This window comes from Hirundo rustica, chromosome 11, assembly GCF_015227805.2.
Source record: "Hirundo rustica isolate bHirRus1 chromosome 11, bHirRus1.pri.v3, whole genome shotgun sequence".
Classification (NCBI taxonomy): Eukaryota; Metazoa; Chordata; class Aves; order Passeriformes; family Hirundinidae; genus Hirundo; species Hirundo rustica.
In genome coordinates, this window is record NC_053460.1 from 8,527,189 (window position 1) to 8,544,289 (window position 17,101).

At 42.9% G+C, this 17,101-nt stretch overlaps 1 protein-coding gene across 5 annotated transcripts in view; it reads left to right on the plus strand.

Moving 5' to 3' along the window:
- The first annotated feature begins 2,377 nt into the window (after positions 1 to 2,377).
- The window catches only part of PHAF1 (phagosome assembly factor 1), a 34,324-nt gene continuing 19,600 nt past the window's right edge, over positions 2,378 to 17,101 (plus strand). For 2 of the 5 annotated variants that reach the window (XR_005702612.2, XM_058422039.1), the window contains exons 1-5: positions 2,737 to 2,936; positions 7,664 to 7,746; positions 11,548 to 11,631; positions 16,241 to 16,284; positions 16,570 to 16,649. Coding sequence is in view for 4 of the 5 variants with exons in the window: in XM_058422039.1 (XP_058278022.1) it covers positions 2,873 to 2,936; positions 7,664 to 7,746; positions 11,548 to 11,631; positions 16,241 to 16,284; positions 16,570 to 16,649 (355 nt within the window). In the remaining variant the exon portion in view is untranslated. Of the gene's footprint in view, positions 2,432 to 2,736; positions 2,937 to 7,663; positions 7,747 to 11,547; positions 11,632 to 16,240; positions 16,285 to 16,569; positions 16,650 to 17,101 lie in introns of those variants that run through there. The other 3 variants (XM_058422040.1, XM_040075221.2, XM_040075222.2) reach the window with 3 other exon arrangements.

Here is a 17,101-nt window from a genome sequence, read left to right on the forward strand (position 1 = left end):
TTAACAACAGAGCCAGGCTTTAAAAATTGATTATGATTTTCAGAAAGCCGTGCATTGCTTCCTGAGCCCTGGGGCTGGATTTTCCAAGAAGCGCTCCATAATCTGGAGAGTAAGAAGGGGAATTTTACTCTTTTAAAATTTTAGTTTTGCCTGTCAAGAGCAGTTGCCAAAATGCTGGTGCTTTGCCCAATCTGCCTGGAGTCTCTGGGGAGCCTGGGGGGCTCCTCCAGTCACTCTGGGGGTTTGATTTCAGCTGCCAGTGTTGGTTACCACTTGGGACCTTTGGCAGTCTGGTTGTGTGGTGAAGACACACAAAGAACTCTCATCCCAGCCCCCCTGTGGATGCTGGCTGCTCCTGGCCCCTGTGTCCAAGGGAGAAAACATCCCTGTGCCCGTGAGCAGCTCGCAGGTGCCTGTGGGGTTTGGGGAAGAGGAGGTGTTGGGGGTCTGGGAGTTTTCATAATGGGAATTTTCATAACTGCTGGCTTGGCTGTGCAAAACCAAACCAAACCAAACCAAACCAAAAAACAAAAAACAAAACAAAAAAACCCCACAAACCAACAAAGAAACAAACAACCCAACAACAACAACAAAACAACACAAAGAAAAACACCCCCCCCAAACAGACAAACAAAAAACGACCTAACCCAGCGTTTTCAGGTGGGAGAGGTTCTCCTGGAGAGAGGAACAAGCCAGCGCTCAGAGAAGATGGGGCTGACTCTGAGGGTTTCCAGCTTCTCTCTGGAGATATATTGAAAAATACATATATTTCATACGTCTAGTGAGCTGGAGAGAGGCAAGTGGCTCACAAGGATAAGCCCTGCTCCCAAGAGAGGAAAGGCTAATTTCTGTTTTGAGCCAATGAAGATGTGTCAGAGGGCTCGAGTGAAGCAGCGCCTCTGTGCTTTTCAGCATATTAAGATGTCACCACGCTCGGATTAAAAAAAAAAAAAAAAAAAAAAAAAAAAAGCATGAATAATAAATAGAGCAACATGCAGCTGACTTCAAGAAAAAACTGATTTCCCTGGGGCTTGCTCCACGCCATATACATTAAAATCTCGCCTGCTTTGACAGCTCTGTGACCTGAAGAGAGATGCTGAGAAATGTGGTGTTCAGAGCAGAGCCTGGCTGAGGTCCTGCTCCCAAACATGACTGGGATTTCTTTCTAATGCTTTGATCCCCCCTACCAGTGATGGCTTTCTCTGTCTGTGGGAAGGAACCACGGTGCAAACCTAGGTGAATTACGTTTGACTTTGTTGGTTTTTTTTTTTTCAAAATATGCAACCTCCAGTTTCTGTGATGGGCTGCCTGAAGAAGGGTGTGCCTTACTGATGTTCTCTGTCCTGCTGTGGGACAGTCCTTGTGATGGGGCTGCCCTGCTGCAGACCTTGCTGGGACATGGTGGGCACAGGGATGGGGCCTGGGGTCAGGCTAGGACTGAGCATCACCACCTGGAGGGACGCACCAGAGGAGAGGGGACAGAAGATGGGGATCACCCAAGGAGATGTTTTTCTACTACCACCCTCAAATAAATATGGAAAAAATGCATCTCACCCCACTCTCTGCCCCTCCTGGAGCATCAACCTGCCAACAGAAGGACTTGCAGCTGCTTCTACACCCTCTGCACCCTCTTGAATTTCCATCACTTCTGCAGCCCTGCTCCAGAGGAGGTGTCACTTCGTGTGAGCGTGGCAAGGGTCAATATCCTTGGTTTTCCTCTTTTCGTTCTCTGCTTATTTGGGCAATGCTTGACCTGGTGCCTTTCATCTCGGATGGAGTTTCCACCACAAAAACGAGGGCTGGTCTGATGTGGGCTGTCCCAGGTGGTGGCACATCCTGGCATACTGGGAGAGTTCGGTTTCCTCCTCAGCTCTGTGGATATTTCTGCACCTGGGGTCTCTGGGTGTAACCAAAGCAGGTTCCTGCATGGTGAGCCCTGTCCCAAGGGAAATGTGGGCTTTCCTGGGGTCAGAACTCTTGGGTGGCAGTACCCCTGTTTGCTCAAACAGCACTGCAAAGCCAATGACCTCGTTACTCCTTTCTTCCTTCCTGAGTCACTACCGAGCTCATTCCGGTAACTTTGCTCGCGCCACTGACTAATTTCTCCTTAACTCTTCCTTCCTCCACTCTGGCCTTTCAACTGGAAAAACGGGATGGCGCTGGGTTGCGGTTTGGGTTGGTTATTTTGTTTCGCACCCCGAGGTTATTGTGTCGGGTCTAACCGGGGCTGCGGCCGCAGGTCTGGACCTCGTCTGGCGACAAGGCCGGGGTGGGACTCGAACCCCAGTTTCTCTGACGCCAAGCCGACGCCTTCCCCCCTCGCCTACGGCCGGGGGGCGGGGCACACCACCCCAGCCCCGCCCCCGCCCCGCCCCCGCGCGGGCGCGCCTGACGACAGCTGCAAAGCACTTTTTCAGCAGCCGCAAGTGAGGTGAGTCGCGGCCCCGCGGCGCGGGGGGGGTCGGAGCCCCCCCGTCCCCTCAGGCCGGGCCGGGGCCGCCGGGACGAGCGGCGGAGCCGCGGCCGCTCCCCTGCCCCGCCGGGGCCCCGCCGCCCGCGCTCCGGCACCGGGCGGGGCGAGCGGCCGGGGGGCGCGGGCGGCGGGGCCGCGGGGCGGGGAGGGCAGGGCGGCCGGTCGCTGTGGCAGCGGGGCCCGCGCCTCCCCCTCGCAGCCCGCCGCGGGGGCCCCGCTGTCAGGCAGCGCTGCCCCCGGGGGTTGGGGGCGGCGAGTCCCCTCAGGGGGCGGTGGCGGGGCCGGGCTCGGGCTGCGAGCTTCCCTCCCGCTTCCCTCCCGCGTCCCTCCCGCAGGGGTCCGGCGCAGCGACCCGGTGACCCGCCGTGCCAGCCCGCGGCCTCCGCGCTACCTGAGCCAATGCTAGATCTGGAGGTGGTGCCCGAGCGGTCTCTGGGGAACGAGCAATGGGAGTTCACCTTAGGTAAGTGTGTTCCTTCCCCCGGCCCTGGGCGTGTGCGGGGCGATGGGGGTCCCCGCGGCATCCGGCGTCCGTAAGGGCTCTCCCAGCGCTTTCGGGGAGTTGGAGAGAGAAAGGGAACGAGAGCCAAAGCTCGCTTTTCGCTGTTGCTAAAAACACTAAAGTACGAGGTTTAAGGATTTCTCAGTAGTTTATAGTTTCATCTTTAGCGTTTGCGTGTCAACTTGTGCTTTGTTTGTCTGATTGTGTGCTTTCATCTGCTCGTTTGCTTTCTTTTGTCTTGCCATCTAAGACTAGTCATTCTTTTAAATAACTCCTGAAAGAGGAAGCATGAATGTGCTGATTGTCACCTGAATATGTGTCAGGTGATATTGGCGGCTTCAACTGTGCACTGATACTTACTGTAAATGCTGTGCTTTTCTGTACAAAGCCTTCATAAATGTGAGTCGAGTTTCACAATTTCTTTGTGTTGTTCTTGGGTTGCGAAATAGTGGAGAAAGTAAACTTTGGAGATATTTTCTCAGGGTTAGATAACGAGTCTTTTTCCCCCAATCATTTGTATTTATCATCTCGCTGAGTAGCGCTTCCATACCAGTTACTGCTCTGCTTTCTGTGATGAGAAAGAGCTTTCCCCCAGCTGATGCAAATTTGGCTGTTGCTCAGGCAGGACACTTAAATGCGCAACTGAAATGAGGTGATGTGGTTTCTTCTCCTGATCTGTGTTTTCAAGCAGATACTGATAGTCCTTAAAACTCTCAGAAAATACTGCCACTGTCACCTTTTCTGAGTGGTTGTATGACCTGTCGGTGTTGGCCTCTTTTATTTCCATTCTCCATCCTTGCTGTAGCTCTGTGTGAAGCTAATTGTGACAGGAGTTTGGTAGATGTAAACAAGGCATTGTGTGTCAGCCCTGTGTGTCTGCCTGAACTTGAGTTACACTTGGGCTGCTGCTCTTGTCACCTGTGACAGCCAGGGGACAGACTGTTCCTAAAGACACTGTTACACAGTTGCCCTGAACTAGGTTGGACCTAAGGAGTGGTGCTGTGCCTTGGAGTTATTTATATGAAACCCATCAAACACAAAGGGCTGTTTATGCTGCTGTGACTTCAGTCAAGCACAGCTTGATGGTTACTGACAGGGCTAAATGGCCTTTGGAGGCTAATTATAGCACCTCAGGTCCCACCCTTTGAAATCTTGGTGAACTCCTTGTACCCTAAATGTTCTGTGCTCAGCTTTGTGTGACCTTCTGCCATCTTTTAGTGCCCGTGTTACCTGGGGAAAAGCAACCTCCAACTGCATACCCTGACTGTCTTCATAAATACAGAATACCAGCTCCCCTCCATTCTCTGTATCAAAACAAGAAAAGGAAAGAGAACATATTTTTCCTTTCTCCAAGGAGAGCCTGTTAATGCAGTCTCATGGTTAATGTTTTACAGTGTCTCTGTCTATGTGCATGCACACACACATGCATGGATGGGAGAGGGAGGAAACTCAGCTGTATTTCTTGGAGTAAACATAGCCACCACGTGATGTGTCTAATATATAATTAGCATGACCTGCTGACTAGGTATTAGGATACTGAACTTTGTCGTGCTCCAGCAATGTTGTGTGAAGATTGTCCCTGCTGACAAAGCTGGTTCAGCTCTGTTTGTGGCAGTGGGGTTGGTAGTGCTGCTGTAAATGGGACTCTTACTGCCAGCACTGTTCTACTCATTATTTGTTTAGCTCTGCTCTTAGCAGAACTAATGGCAGTATTCCTGAACTGCTGCTGTCTCTGGCTTCCAGTACTGTGCCCACAATGGACATGACTGAGGGGAAATGCCAGGAAAATTTTGTACATGACTTTTTGGATTCTGTTTCTGGCTCCAGTGTTGACTCACTATGTGACTAGAGCATAAAAAATTTCACCGAGACTGAGTTTAGATACCTGTGCCACTGCACCTCTCGGGCTACATTCCTGCCTTTTAAAGGAGAACAATTAAATACTAATTCTGTACTGCCTATAGCTATATTATTAGTGTTTGAGATGTATAATTTCTAAGGCATACTTGCATTTCTCTTGCACTTTATACTTTCTTTTCCTACCAAGTTTCACATATCTTTTTTAAATGCATTATGATTCATCTTAGATTTTCTTGTATTTTTCTCCTAATCTTTATTCACTCCTCTATCCCCATCCCTTCAAGCCACACAATCTTAGCACAGGCTGATGTTCATGACCAGTGTATGTGGGAGAACTGTCTTGTGCTGCTTGTATCGCTCCAGCATTTAGAGAGGGAAAGGTCTGTGACAGACTAGCACTGGTCTTTGTGGGCATTACTGCCGTGGCTCAGTTTGGTTGACTGTGTGATGTGCTGGAAACCATGTTTGCTTCCCCAGATGAGCAAGGGAAAAAGAATTCTTTGTTTTCCTCTTTGACTGCAAAGGCTGACGAATGTTGAGGAAAAAGGGGATGTTGTGTGTGAGAAGACTGGAGAAAAATAACCCATTTTTTTATTCCTCCTTTGACTTTCTGCAGACGGAGGCAAAGGGAGGATACTGTCTGCTCAACACGTTTTGGGCCCTGTAAACTGTTCTTGGAGAATTTGGGTTGCTCACTGTAGCTCTGCTAAGCAGCTGCATGGCCAAATCTCTTTGATTCTCTGTTACTGAAAACTGAACCAAGCCAGTCCATGTCCATTTGCTTGCAGCCTGAGGAAGCTGTGAGTAAGAGAGTCACATGAGCCATCTGTTTGCACACTTACCAGCCAGGATTGCATCAGTTTACATGGAGCTACAGCCCCAACTCGGTGTTTCTGCACTTCTTCGAGCGGGTGCTTTTTGACTGAATCCTCACGGGCTGCTGGCACCATCGGTGTATGGGCACTGTCAGCTGTGCTGGCTGGGCTTCAGCCTGTGCCACTGGTTTATTTTTTAAATGAGCTCATGATCTCAGCTCTGCAAGTCTTTTATGAATACTGACTTAGGATGTGGGTTTTATGTTCTTCAGTCAACCTTACTTTTTTTTCTGGATTCATATTTTTTACTGGGTTGAGAAATGTGGAACTTTTATAGCAGCATCTTTGATCTTAGCTTCTTGCTGCTATTCATGTTTCTGTTCCATTTTGAAAATATTATACGTAAGAACTGTCATCTTCAAACTCTGCTGCCTAGACTACAAGGCAACTGCTATTTCCTAGGTAATAGGAAACAGTGCTGCTTTATTGTGTGGCTCTGCATTTTAATTTCATTACCATTATTAAAATAATAACTCTTCTTTTTTTACTTCATATCATCTACTGATGTATAATTTCTAACTGCAAACCAAATTGTCCCCAGGATTATAGGCTAAGGTGAAAACCAGTTTTGCAGACATGTTTGTATATGGTATTTGCAAATTGAATCACTGTAGTTCTAATCTGTGCATCTGTTTTGCCAAAACTTAATTTCATCATTTCAGCAAAGCAGCAATATATGGGCATGGCAATGAGAATTATATTTTTTGGTTTTTTTTTTTTTTTTAGTGTTATGCCATTATTACTTCAAAGCAGTACCCATGATGAGCTAGGTGTGCATGTTATAAATAGATATATATGGAAAGAGAGAGAGAGTTTTCTCACTTTGATACTGTGGAGAATGTCTAAAAGGCGCTTTAAAACATGACATGCTGTCTGAGTTTGAGAGGTGTAGCTAGTAACTAAAAGTTTTGAATGTAATAAAAGTGTAGTTTCTGAGGTAAATTATCCCTAATCAGGCTGACTTTCTTAACATTAAAAACTAGAAATAGAAAAGGATAGGGCAAGAAATGGAAATAAAATGTCAGATAACTAATCTAAATTGACTTGCAGCAGTTAGTAGGAAAATAAAGCCTCACAATTATGAGCTCATAACCTCACTTTATAAATGGCTGCTTTGAATCCAGGAATGTGATCACATTTCATTTGGAAAGGCAACAAAGGTTTTTAGTGTGATAAATGATGTGACCATGTGTTGCTGTTTTTTCTGCAGATTCAGCTGTTCCATTCTGCTTTCAAAAATATATAGTTGTAAAGATAAGATACACTCTAAGGAAGGAAAAAAAGCCCTTGAAATTGTATGAGAGGATGAGTGACTATAAGTGTATTGCCTCAATTGAACCAAATTTTTAGTATGTATATCTTGTCTGTAAACTAAGAAGATAAAGATTCTTCCTTGACACAAACAGAGCCATATCAGCAGTTAATGTGGTCTCTAAGGTCTAAGGAGAATCATTACTGTGTTAGTATTTGTATGTGTCTGGTATGAATACCCCGTACTTCATCAAGGTTAATTAAAAAGTGTGTGCCATAAAAAGTGTTTCAGGAGCCTGTTGAATGTGTGTAGGAATGCTCTGGCCAGCCCTGGTGGAGTTTGATATGGGCAGTTTTATGAGTTATTGGACTGATGACCCCAAAATCAGGAAGTTTTGTGCATAGGCTGTGGCAAGCTCTTTGCTCTTTCTGCTTCAACTTTGCTGTTTAATTTTGTGTCTAGAGATACTTTTTTTCATATATGCCTAACAGCTGGTAGATAAACAATGACTTTTTTGTTTCCAAACACCGGGTCTGTGCTGATACCATGAGTCAAGTCAGCTTGTTTGCTGACCACATACCTCTCTGTTGTAACTCAGTGTTTGCTGATGGTGGTTCGGTTACCTCATGTGTAACCTTGCTTTTAAAAATCTTTCTTAGCTGATCTGTGCACTGAAGAAATACACCTGTTTTTATTTTCAGGAATGCCATTGGCTCAGGCTGTAGCAATTCTTCAGAAACACTGTCGCATTATCAAAAATGTCCAGGTTCTCTACAGTGAGCAGGTGAGTAGTGCATGGGCTGGCCAGGAAATGCTCGTCATGATGAATTGAGACATACTTTGTGCTCATGTATGTATTGTGTGAGTTGTGGGGCTGCTTGAAATTGATCTACACCAAATTATTGCCACCACGTGGGAGATGCAGGTTTTATAAGTGTCATGTCAGATGTAATAATCCTCAGCACGGCAGTACAGTGATTTAACAGCTATCAGTCTTGTATATGCAATGGAGGCGTGGCATTGTTTTTCCTTTAAGTGAAATGTTATGTAATTAGCCAGGCAGTTTAATTCTAGTCTATTTACTTTATCATTGTGAAGTGGTGCTGTAATTTAAAGAACTGAATCACTCATTACTTTCTGCTTTTGTGTTTGGTCCGGTGGTGATGAACCCCACCAAAAACCTTCTGCATCTTTTCTATGCATCTGCAAGTTTGTCTGCAGAGAGTGGGTGCAGTGATTTAAGCCAGCTATAAATATTTTAATCATTCTTCATAACTCAGCATTAAGTTCCTGATATGTCCCATTGAAAAGGGGACTAGAAGTAAAACCCTTCAGCTAGATCAAGCAAGTGAAATGTATTTTGATGGAAGTACAAAGGGAGACAGGACAGAGGAGTCTCAGATGTCCCAAAGGACTCTCCAGATGTTTTATGTGCAATGCACGTTAGTAAGAAGATGATATTCATACGGTGCAAATTACAGCTCTTTGCATCAGGAAAAAGGCAGAATGTTAGTTTGTATCAGAATAAGGATTCAGGCCTTGTTTGCAGTAAATACTGAGTGTCTAAGAACAACCTTGACTCTGGTGTTCAGTGCTGGATACATATTTCATGTTATTAAATGATTTTTTTTTTTTTCACTTTATGTGGATTTATGGGTTTTATGATGACTGAATTGCAAATCTGACTTCTTGTCATGAATGCCTGGGAGCATCTGTCTGGCAGTGAACGCATTCCTTGTTTTTTGTATTCTTTGCAGGTTTTAGTTTTTCTTACCACAGTGCATTTGAATTATTTCTAGGGTTGTTTAGATAGATGATGACATTCCTGTTCCACTCAGACTGTAGAATCACAGAAGGGTTAGTGATTCAGGCAGAGATGTAACACTCCTTGATTTTTTACGCCTCTTGCAAAGTTACATTGTTCTTGCCTGTGTACACTGAACTTCTATTCTGGCTGTGGAGGGCAGCTTTAGTGGTTTGGGTTTTGTTTTTTTCTCCCCACAAAATATAATAAATGTAAAGATGTTTTAGCATCTGCATAATCCAACAAAATAGTTCCTCCCAACTTTCTGGGATAGTTTTGATGAGTATTTTTTCCTGTATATTGTTGCAATTCAGTGCCTGATTTTTTTATTTATTTTTTTTTCACACACCACTCAGGGCCTGCATTTGACTGTCTGGCTGTGTCCTCACCCTTGTGCAGAGTGTCATGCATTTCATTAGCAGCTGAACACAAAGAGTTCAGTTCTTAGAAGATTCAAAGCTTTAAATTAACTTTGCCATGCACAACTTCTATCTAGAGAAACTGTACCTGAACAGCCTTCATGTTTTTGCTCTTTGCCTTGTAAATGAATGCCTTTGAGCACAGTGATCAAATGTTATTTAAAGCTCTTGCATATAAAGCTCTGAATTTCTGATCCTGGATCTCCAGCAGTGAGTATTTCCTTTCAAAGATTTATATGGCAATTAAATGCAATTAGATCTGCCCATGGTGCTCTCTATAACTTGACATAAATGGGATGCCCAAACTGTGCCAAAAAAGCTCGACGAATCCTTTTCTGTGAGTAAAAGAACTTTAACTTATTTTTGGTCAGTTTAAGTGGGGTACTAAGTGCCTTTGTTTTCCTGAGCTTCTTCCTCTGGATTTTTTTTGATGGGATTGTTCAGTGATAAGTTTTTCCTGCATCTTTATGTAGATTAGCAATGTAACTGCACATCTGTGGTGCTTCCTTCAGGAAGATCTCTCCTGTTGCTTCTTGGCATCATCTTTCATACTTGAGGTTCTATTTTGTGTATGAAAACTCACATGAGCTAAATTTGTGCCCTTCAGTCTTTCCATGTATTAGAAAATATGCCAGCATAGAACAGAAGCTATTTGCTGTACTAATTATCAAGCTTTTCCTCAGATGTTGGGTTTTTTTTCCCACCCACTCAAAAGTACTTGTAATGCTTTCATTAATTTTGGAATAACCTTCTGAAAACTGTTTAGAAACCAATGAAATGCAGAGCATATCCAATAGCAGAACAACTCTGCTGGTGTATTTGGATGCCAGATTACAAGGGTTTTTTTCTCTATCTGTAGCCTTTCTAAATTAGATTTATAAGGGATTAGAAAACAACTGATCAACATTAGGCCTTTTTATCTCAAGCTTATAGTGCTGTTGCAATGCTGCTTCAGTTCTACACAGAGCCATAAAAGTTTGTCAGCAAGAGTGAGGTATCAATGGCATTGTGCGAAATGTTGTGGAAGTTTCATTTAGGAGAGAGTTGATACACCAGATCACTGGTGTTCAGGAAAGATGAGCTCAAACTGGGCCAAGTGTAGGAAAAGCTACTACAGTGATCCAGAGGAATAGAAAATCTGCATCACAGGGGATGGAAAGCCCCCTGGCTTGTTTTGGCCTAGCGATGTGAAGTCTAGGATCTGATTACTTGACTCTATGGTTTGGGAAGGGGTGGGACATGCACATGAAAATGCTTAGAAAGTATCAAGGCTAGAAGACAGTGCTGATGTGAGAAAACAGGATGAGAATTGCGCTTTTGACAGTTAAATCCCAGAGCTCCTCTCAGTAGAGCAAAGTAAGATAGCTTACGCTTAATTCATGAAAGGGCTGTATGGTGTGGCTGTCCACTTTAGAAGCCTTTATTTGCCCCAGTTGTCCATCCCCATTCTGTCTTTTGCTAGAAAACTGCCTGTTGCAGTTCTAAGGCATGAATTTTGCTGCCTGCCTGCCATTCAACCTTTTTTCTCCTCTGAGGAGACAGCTGTGGGGGATAGAGCATTTTGAAGCAAATGTGCTTTAGATGGTACATGATCAAAAAGCTGAACTGGGGCCAAGTGACTGTGTCAGTGTGGTTTGCACTGGTGGAGCGGAGAGCAGCTTCCCCAGTGGCCCAGCAGACTGAGAGGGCACGGAGCCCATGCAGACACCAGGAAAGCCAGTGGAATGTCTCCTATTGACTCCAGCAGACTGCAAATTAAGCCTTTAGTTGTTATGATTCACAGTAACTAAGGAAACCTAAATTCACAACATCAGAGTCTGAAGCCTTCCTTTTGAGGCCTAAAAAAGACTGTGACAGTTTGATTCTTGAAGTGGAAAGCCATCTCTTTGTCAAGCACATGCCTGGTTCTGCTGTGAGACTTGGTATTTTTGTGCGCCAAGAATGCAGCAGAGGCTGTCCCTAGATGATGTCTCTGATGCTAAACTGAGAATGTTAATTTTTGGGGTGGGGTTTTGTTGTTGGGTTTTTTTTAATGGGGTTGGGGATTATATTGCTTTGAGGTGGTTTGTTGTTGGTTTTTTTTTTCCCCCCCCTTACAGCAATAGAAAAGGACACTTTTAGGAGTTTTTGCAGGACACTGATACTATACAGGCATTTCTAGTTCTTTTCATAAAGAAACTGACAGGGTTGAGAGGTTTGGTTGAATGTATTTTAGTTATGCTTGTTCATTGAACAAGTGATTGGTTACTTTAGAAAAACAAAAGCACCCCAGAAAGCAATGTATACTTCTACAGTGGTGTACGTCTCAACAAAGAAGTCTTGAAATTAAAAGCCTAACAGCTTTTTTTTGTTTGTTTTACAGTCACCTCTTAGCCATGACCTCATCCTTAACCTGACTCAGGATGGAATCAAACTGCTGTTTGATGCTTTCAATCAGAGACTCAAGGTAATAAAGCACCTCTCCTGCAAACAGACAATGCACACCAAAACCCTGGGATGTACTGATACTTAACAGAGCATAAGTGTGTGGCTCCTTTAGACGTTTAATTTGCCTTACATAGAGTACTCTTGTGAGTATGCACTGCATTTCTTCAGTTTGGGATTTAAATCTCTGTGGAAGTAAAACACCTTACCTGTGGTCTGGGGATGTGCAGGTGCCACAGCAGTGTCATGGTGCAGTGTGGTCTCACTTGCCCATCATGTCTCGAGTGGCACAGGAAGTGCACAAGGCCCTTACTAAAGCTAAGCCTTGGGTTTCAAATCAGATCAGCATTAATGCAAACCAGACAGTGTTGTTTTCTGCCCAGGCTGTTCCTTTATCTGGGCTGTCATTTTATTTATGAAGTTAAACTGCCTCCTATTCGTAGTTTTCATTGAAGCTAGCTTTGCAGAGTACTTGTGTGGCTGTGAGTGTGTGATTCCCCTCAGAAAGCCACATCCAAGCCTCTTGTGAGCAGCTGGCTCCTGCACAGACTTCAGTTTGTTCTGGATAAGTTTTGATTCTTGCAATTGATGCAATTTGCTTTTGTGCTTTTAGGTGATCAAGAGTTGATCTGCATCTCTCAAGGATGCTTAGTGTAGTTAAGATGTAAAATAAAAGGCAGGCTGGTCACTGCTTTCCCATGGCATTTATCCTTGCAAAGTATCTGTAATGGAAGTGGTATTTTTTATTCATATAAAGTGAACAACTGGGGGGCTGTAAAAGTATGACTAGATGAGTACAAAAATTTGAAAACCTCCTTACTGACACCTTTAAAATATCTCTGTGTAACTTCTTAGTTATTCAGAGTGGTCCTTTCAGCTAGACCAGCTGTGCTGAACAATTGTCACTGATTCTCACCCTGTGGGTGTAAATGTCTCTGTGACAGAAGTGTTTAAGTGTTGATTTGGCTAATTGGGTGAGAGTGAACAGCTCTAACTACTGTGCTGCTTGACATTTGAAAGCAGAAGTGTGGAGTTAAACGCAATACTAAAAAATTGGATGCTTACAGTTTAGGTAAGTCTGGAATATGCTGCTCATATCCATACTTGCAGGGTTTGGAACAGTGGTAGGTGGAGCCCTCTGCCCTTTACTCACATCTAAAATAAAACCAGGAGAAAAACACCACTCTCTAAAGTTCAGCCATTGCTTTATCCCCAGAAATTACTGTAGGAGAGAAGTGTGTGCTCTCAGCTGAAACTCAAGCTCTTTGTGTACTTCATATATATGAAATTGTTGAATAGCAACCCAGATTAGTTGGTGGAAGTACTTATTTCTCTAAGAATAGCCTGTTACACCATGGTATGCTAGAATTCTTTTAAAAGAATTTTATATTCATTATAAAAACATATATTTTGAAGAAAATTTTCAGTTCAAATCAAGCTCAACTGAGCACTTTTTTTCCCCCAGATTTCTGTTTGTAATTGCCTTATGGTAGTTTCAGTTCATGAAGTCATTCTATAATAATGGAATTCTTGTTTTTGACAAGTTTTTGAATTTACTTATTCAGACTCTGTATGTGGATTTACAGTTTTTAAGAGAATACCTTGAAAGTTCTTTGTCAGCTGTACGAAATCTCTCTAACTGTATGCAATTCTGAAAGAGACTGAATTCAAAATTGGCGTAATTGTTTCAAGGACATGGCTTGGTGACTGACTTTTTTGGGGGGATGTTGCAATCCTGTGGTGTTTTTGAGGTGCTGTAAATAGTGTACACCATGTTTCTTCACCTCTAGTTTCTGAGGGTCTGATTTCGTCACACTCAGTGTACTAAGAGCCATGCAAGAACTCTTCTTGCCTTTTTGTATTTCTTGCCTTTCTTTTCTTGCTTTTCTGTATTTAAAAACTACTTTTTTAAAAAAAAAAACAAAACAGAAACCCCAAACTCTTCTGGTATGTGTTTCTAGGTTTGTTAAAAAAAAAAAAACAACAGGAAAAACAATCTCTTCTGTTTTGTTGTGGTGCAGTGGTCTAGTGTCTGTTTGTTTGAGCTATGAATAGTCAAGCTGTGTAAATGCATACAGTGCTATGAAAACTTATACTTGTAAAAATGTTCAGAAAGCTTTCTAGAAGAAATTAGATGGGGTCAGTTCAGCAGTGAGCAACAGGACTTGTTAGAGGATACAGTTGGTGTTAAGTAATGCCTGTTTTTAAGATGGTGTGACTCTGTTTTCAGTGTTGCTCTGCAGCAGCAAAACTGGAAAAATCAGGAGACCTTTATTCTCTTTGTGTGCTGTTATTTTTTAATACACACTTGCTAATAAATTTGACAGTGAAAGAGATTGAAATACAGGCTATTAAGATGGAAAACCTTGACAGTTCCAAGGAAGCTGGTGTAGGAATAGTCAGCAATAATCCTAAGAAGTTTCCCCCTTTTTTTTCAGGGAGAAGGGGGAAGGATACCTTCAGTAGCCAGAGCATTGCAGGAGATATTGCTGATGTGAATTGGTAGATCCTGGACCAGGTTCTGAAGGCAATTTTAGCATTAAGGTCTTTCATGTATGCTCCCTCTGAGTTGGAAAAAGAGTTGGGTTTCACAGCATTGGTCTGTTATTGCTGGTAATAGACATCTGAAATTATCAAAACAGTGAGTGTGAGGAAACATCAGCTTTTACTCATTTAAAGCAACTGTCTTCCAACTGTGTAGTAAACCCATCACTGAACAGTCCTTGGTCTTCTCAGTTGTGTTCTCTGCACATAGAATCACACCGATCCTTTTGTCAGTGGAGCTGCTCTAATTTAGAAAAGAATTTTTCAAGTGCTCTGGCCTATTCTTCATTATGAATTTCACGACTTATGAGGTCCTTTGCCATTAATTTTTGGTACGTTGCACTGGTTTATTCCTCCTCTGTTGGTAAAAAGAAATGTTGACCTGAGTTGATCTGTTTGAGTCATGGGAGGAGGACTATTGGCAAACTGGTGCCTGTTGGCTGCTCTCAGGGTGTTTCTCTTGGGGGGAGCCGCATTTGTGCCACTGCAATTCTTTGTGCCCTGCTCCTGGTTGTTCAGCTCATCCTTTTATCTCGTACCATGCAGTTTCAGCAGAACTTGAGGAGGTGCCGAGTGCACAAAGTAGTGGCTGAAAAACAAGATCTGGGGTGGGGCTGGTTCTCTCTATTTTCAGAAAAAAATTTATGGAGGGAAAAGATGTGCAAGAGCACAAAAAAAAAAAGTGAAATCATTCCTAGCTTTTCATAAAAGTAGCCTTTGTTTTTTTAATAGGCTTTAACAGTAAAGGAAATCTGGACACGTCAACTGCACTTGAATTAAAATATTAGATAACTAGGTTTTTCCAAGAAGCAAATGTATTTTATTAATACATTTTATTAATATTTGTTTTCTTGGTTCTGCCAAAATGCTAATTTGGTACTTGCTTTGTGCCCTGCTTGTTGCTTATATTCTGAAGTGCCATTAAATGTTGTTTTATTTTTTTTTCTAAATATATATGGAGGCCGTGGTTTAAGCATTGCAAGTTGTTTTATTTAGGGTTATTTGCTGGGCATCTCCCAAAACCAAGATTTCCTTCTCAGCTGGTGATATTTTTAGGCTTTAAAGCCACACTCGGTAGCAAGCTCCCTGGGAAATTCTGCTTTATTCTCTTGCTTGACGAGTGTGTCCTGTCAGAATCTGCCAATGATTTGCTGGAGGATTATACAAAACAAAAAATTTGTTTTACCTTTGCTTTACAGTGGTTCTGAGTGGTACATGTTTTGTTTTCCTGCTGACACAGGAGCTCATATGTAGGGTGGAAAAGCTTGTGTTTGTCCATGGCTACTTGCCAAAAATCATCTGCTTAAGGCCCAGTACAGCCTCAAAATCCAGTGACAGTCATAGAAATCATATGATATCAGTCTTAGAGGCATGCTTGCAGTAATGTATTCAGAACAAAGGATCTGTATCTAATATTTTCTGCAGAGTGGAAAGCTCCTTGGAATATTCAGTAAAGTCTAAAACATTTACTGAATGTCAGAACCCGGTATTATGGCTGATTCCTGAGCCCTGATTCCTCATGGGCTGCTCTTCTGGTTGTCTTCTGTAAAGCTTGGTGAGGTTGCAAGATATCTTATGTAGAATTGAAATGAGATATTACTGCTAAGTCTTGCTGTGTTCTTCTTTTACTGTAGAAGCCCTGGAAAGTTACAGCAGTGCAGTCAGTGTTAGGACTTGGTGCCCTGCACAGGCATTCTTCAGGATAATAGGAGCAACCCATTGACCTTCATCAGAGGATTCCCTAATTAGCTAATCCTTGCTATTGCTTTCCTTTGAATTTAAGAGTAAACTTCCTAGAAATCAAGAAGCTGATGTGTCAGTGGCAGTATTTCTTTCTGCAGGCAGTACTGATGTACATGGGATATGGGGGTTCTCTCCTGAACCCAGAGCTGTTCAGTCCTTATTTCAGATGTGCAGTTGCTGGGTCAGTTTTTGAAGTTTGATCTCTGACACTGTTTATCTTGGCACAGTTCTGTAAGAAGGGGAGCAAGCAGCACTAGCTAGTCTTGCCTTTTGACAAGGATTTACCTCTGTAATGATTTGCAAGTGTCTGAACTATGGCAATGTTTCTGTTTCTGGTGTTTCAGGTGATTGAAGTTTATGACTTGACTAAGGTGAAGTTAAAATATTGGTAAGTGATTTAAGACCTCCCATGATTTCCTTTTGGTTAGAGTGGCTGGTTTTGCTCATTTTTTAAAATACTGAATTCATTTTTCAATTATTTGTTTTAAAAATCAAAAATAGCTGTCATAAAGGAGTGTGCATAATCATCCTTTCTTGATCATGACACTCAATTACCGGTTTACTCTTTGGTCTTGGAGACCTCTTACAATTTAGATGTGGTATTGCCATTAGTAAATGTTTTTAGCATCTGTTTGGTTTCCTTCAGGCAGATTAATTTTATTTTCTTTTTCAGTGGTGTCCATTTTAACTCTCAGGCAATTGCTCCAACCATAGAACAAATTGATCAGTCATTTGGAGCAACACATCCAGGAGGTAAGCCAGAAAAAATTCTGAGAAGCACACTTAGCCTGACAGACTTCTTTCTAGGAAACCTTTCCAGTATGTCTGCCTAGAGCAGTGTGTAGGCAGTTCTGTTGTCATATGATCTAGAGCTGTGTTCCAGAATGGTCATAGTCCTACAGCTGGGAAATCATGTAAAATGTATTGTCAGTTCAATTGTGACTCTTCTTTGAAAGTGAAATGGTGAGGCAGAGAGTCATTGGCACAGAGTGGTGTATTCGGATGTCATTAATGATGTGTTTTGAACTGCCAGTACCAGAAAACTGTGAGCTTTGTTGTTGATGCTGTTGTTGTTACAAGTCTTTATGCATGGTCAGCTCTCAAGCATCCTTAGGGATTGTGTATACCGTGAGCACAGACATTTGAGCCGCTCTCTGTGCAGAGTCAGCCAGGGCTGTTTGCTCAGTCTCTCTGCTCTGTCAATG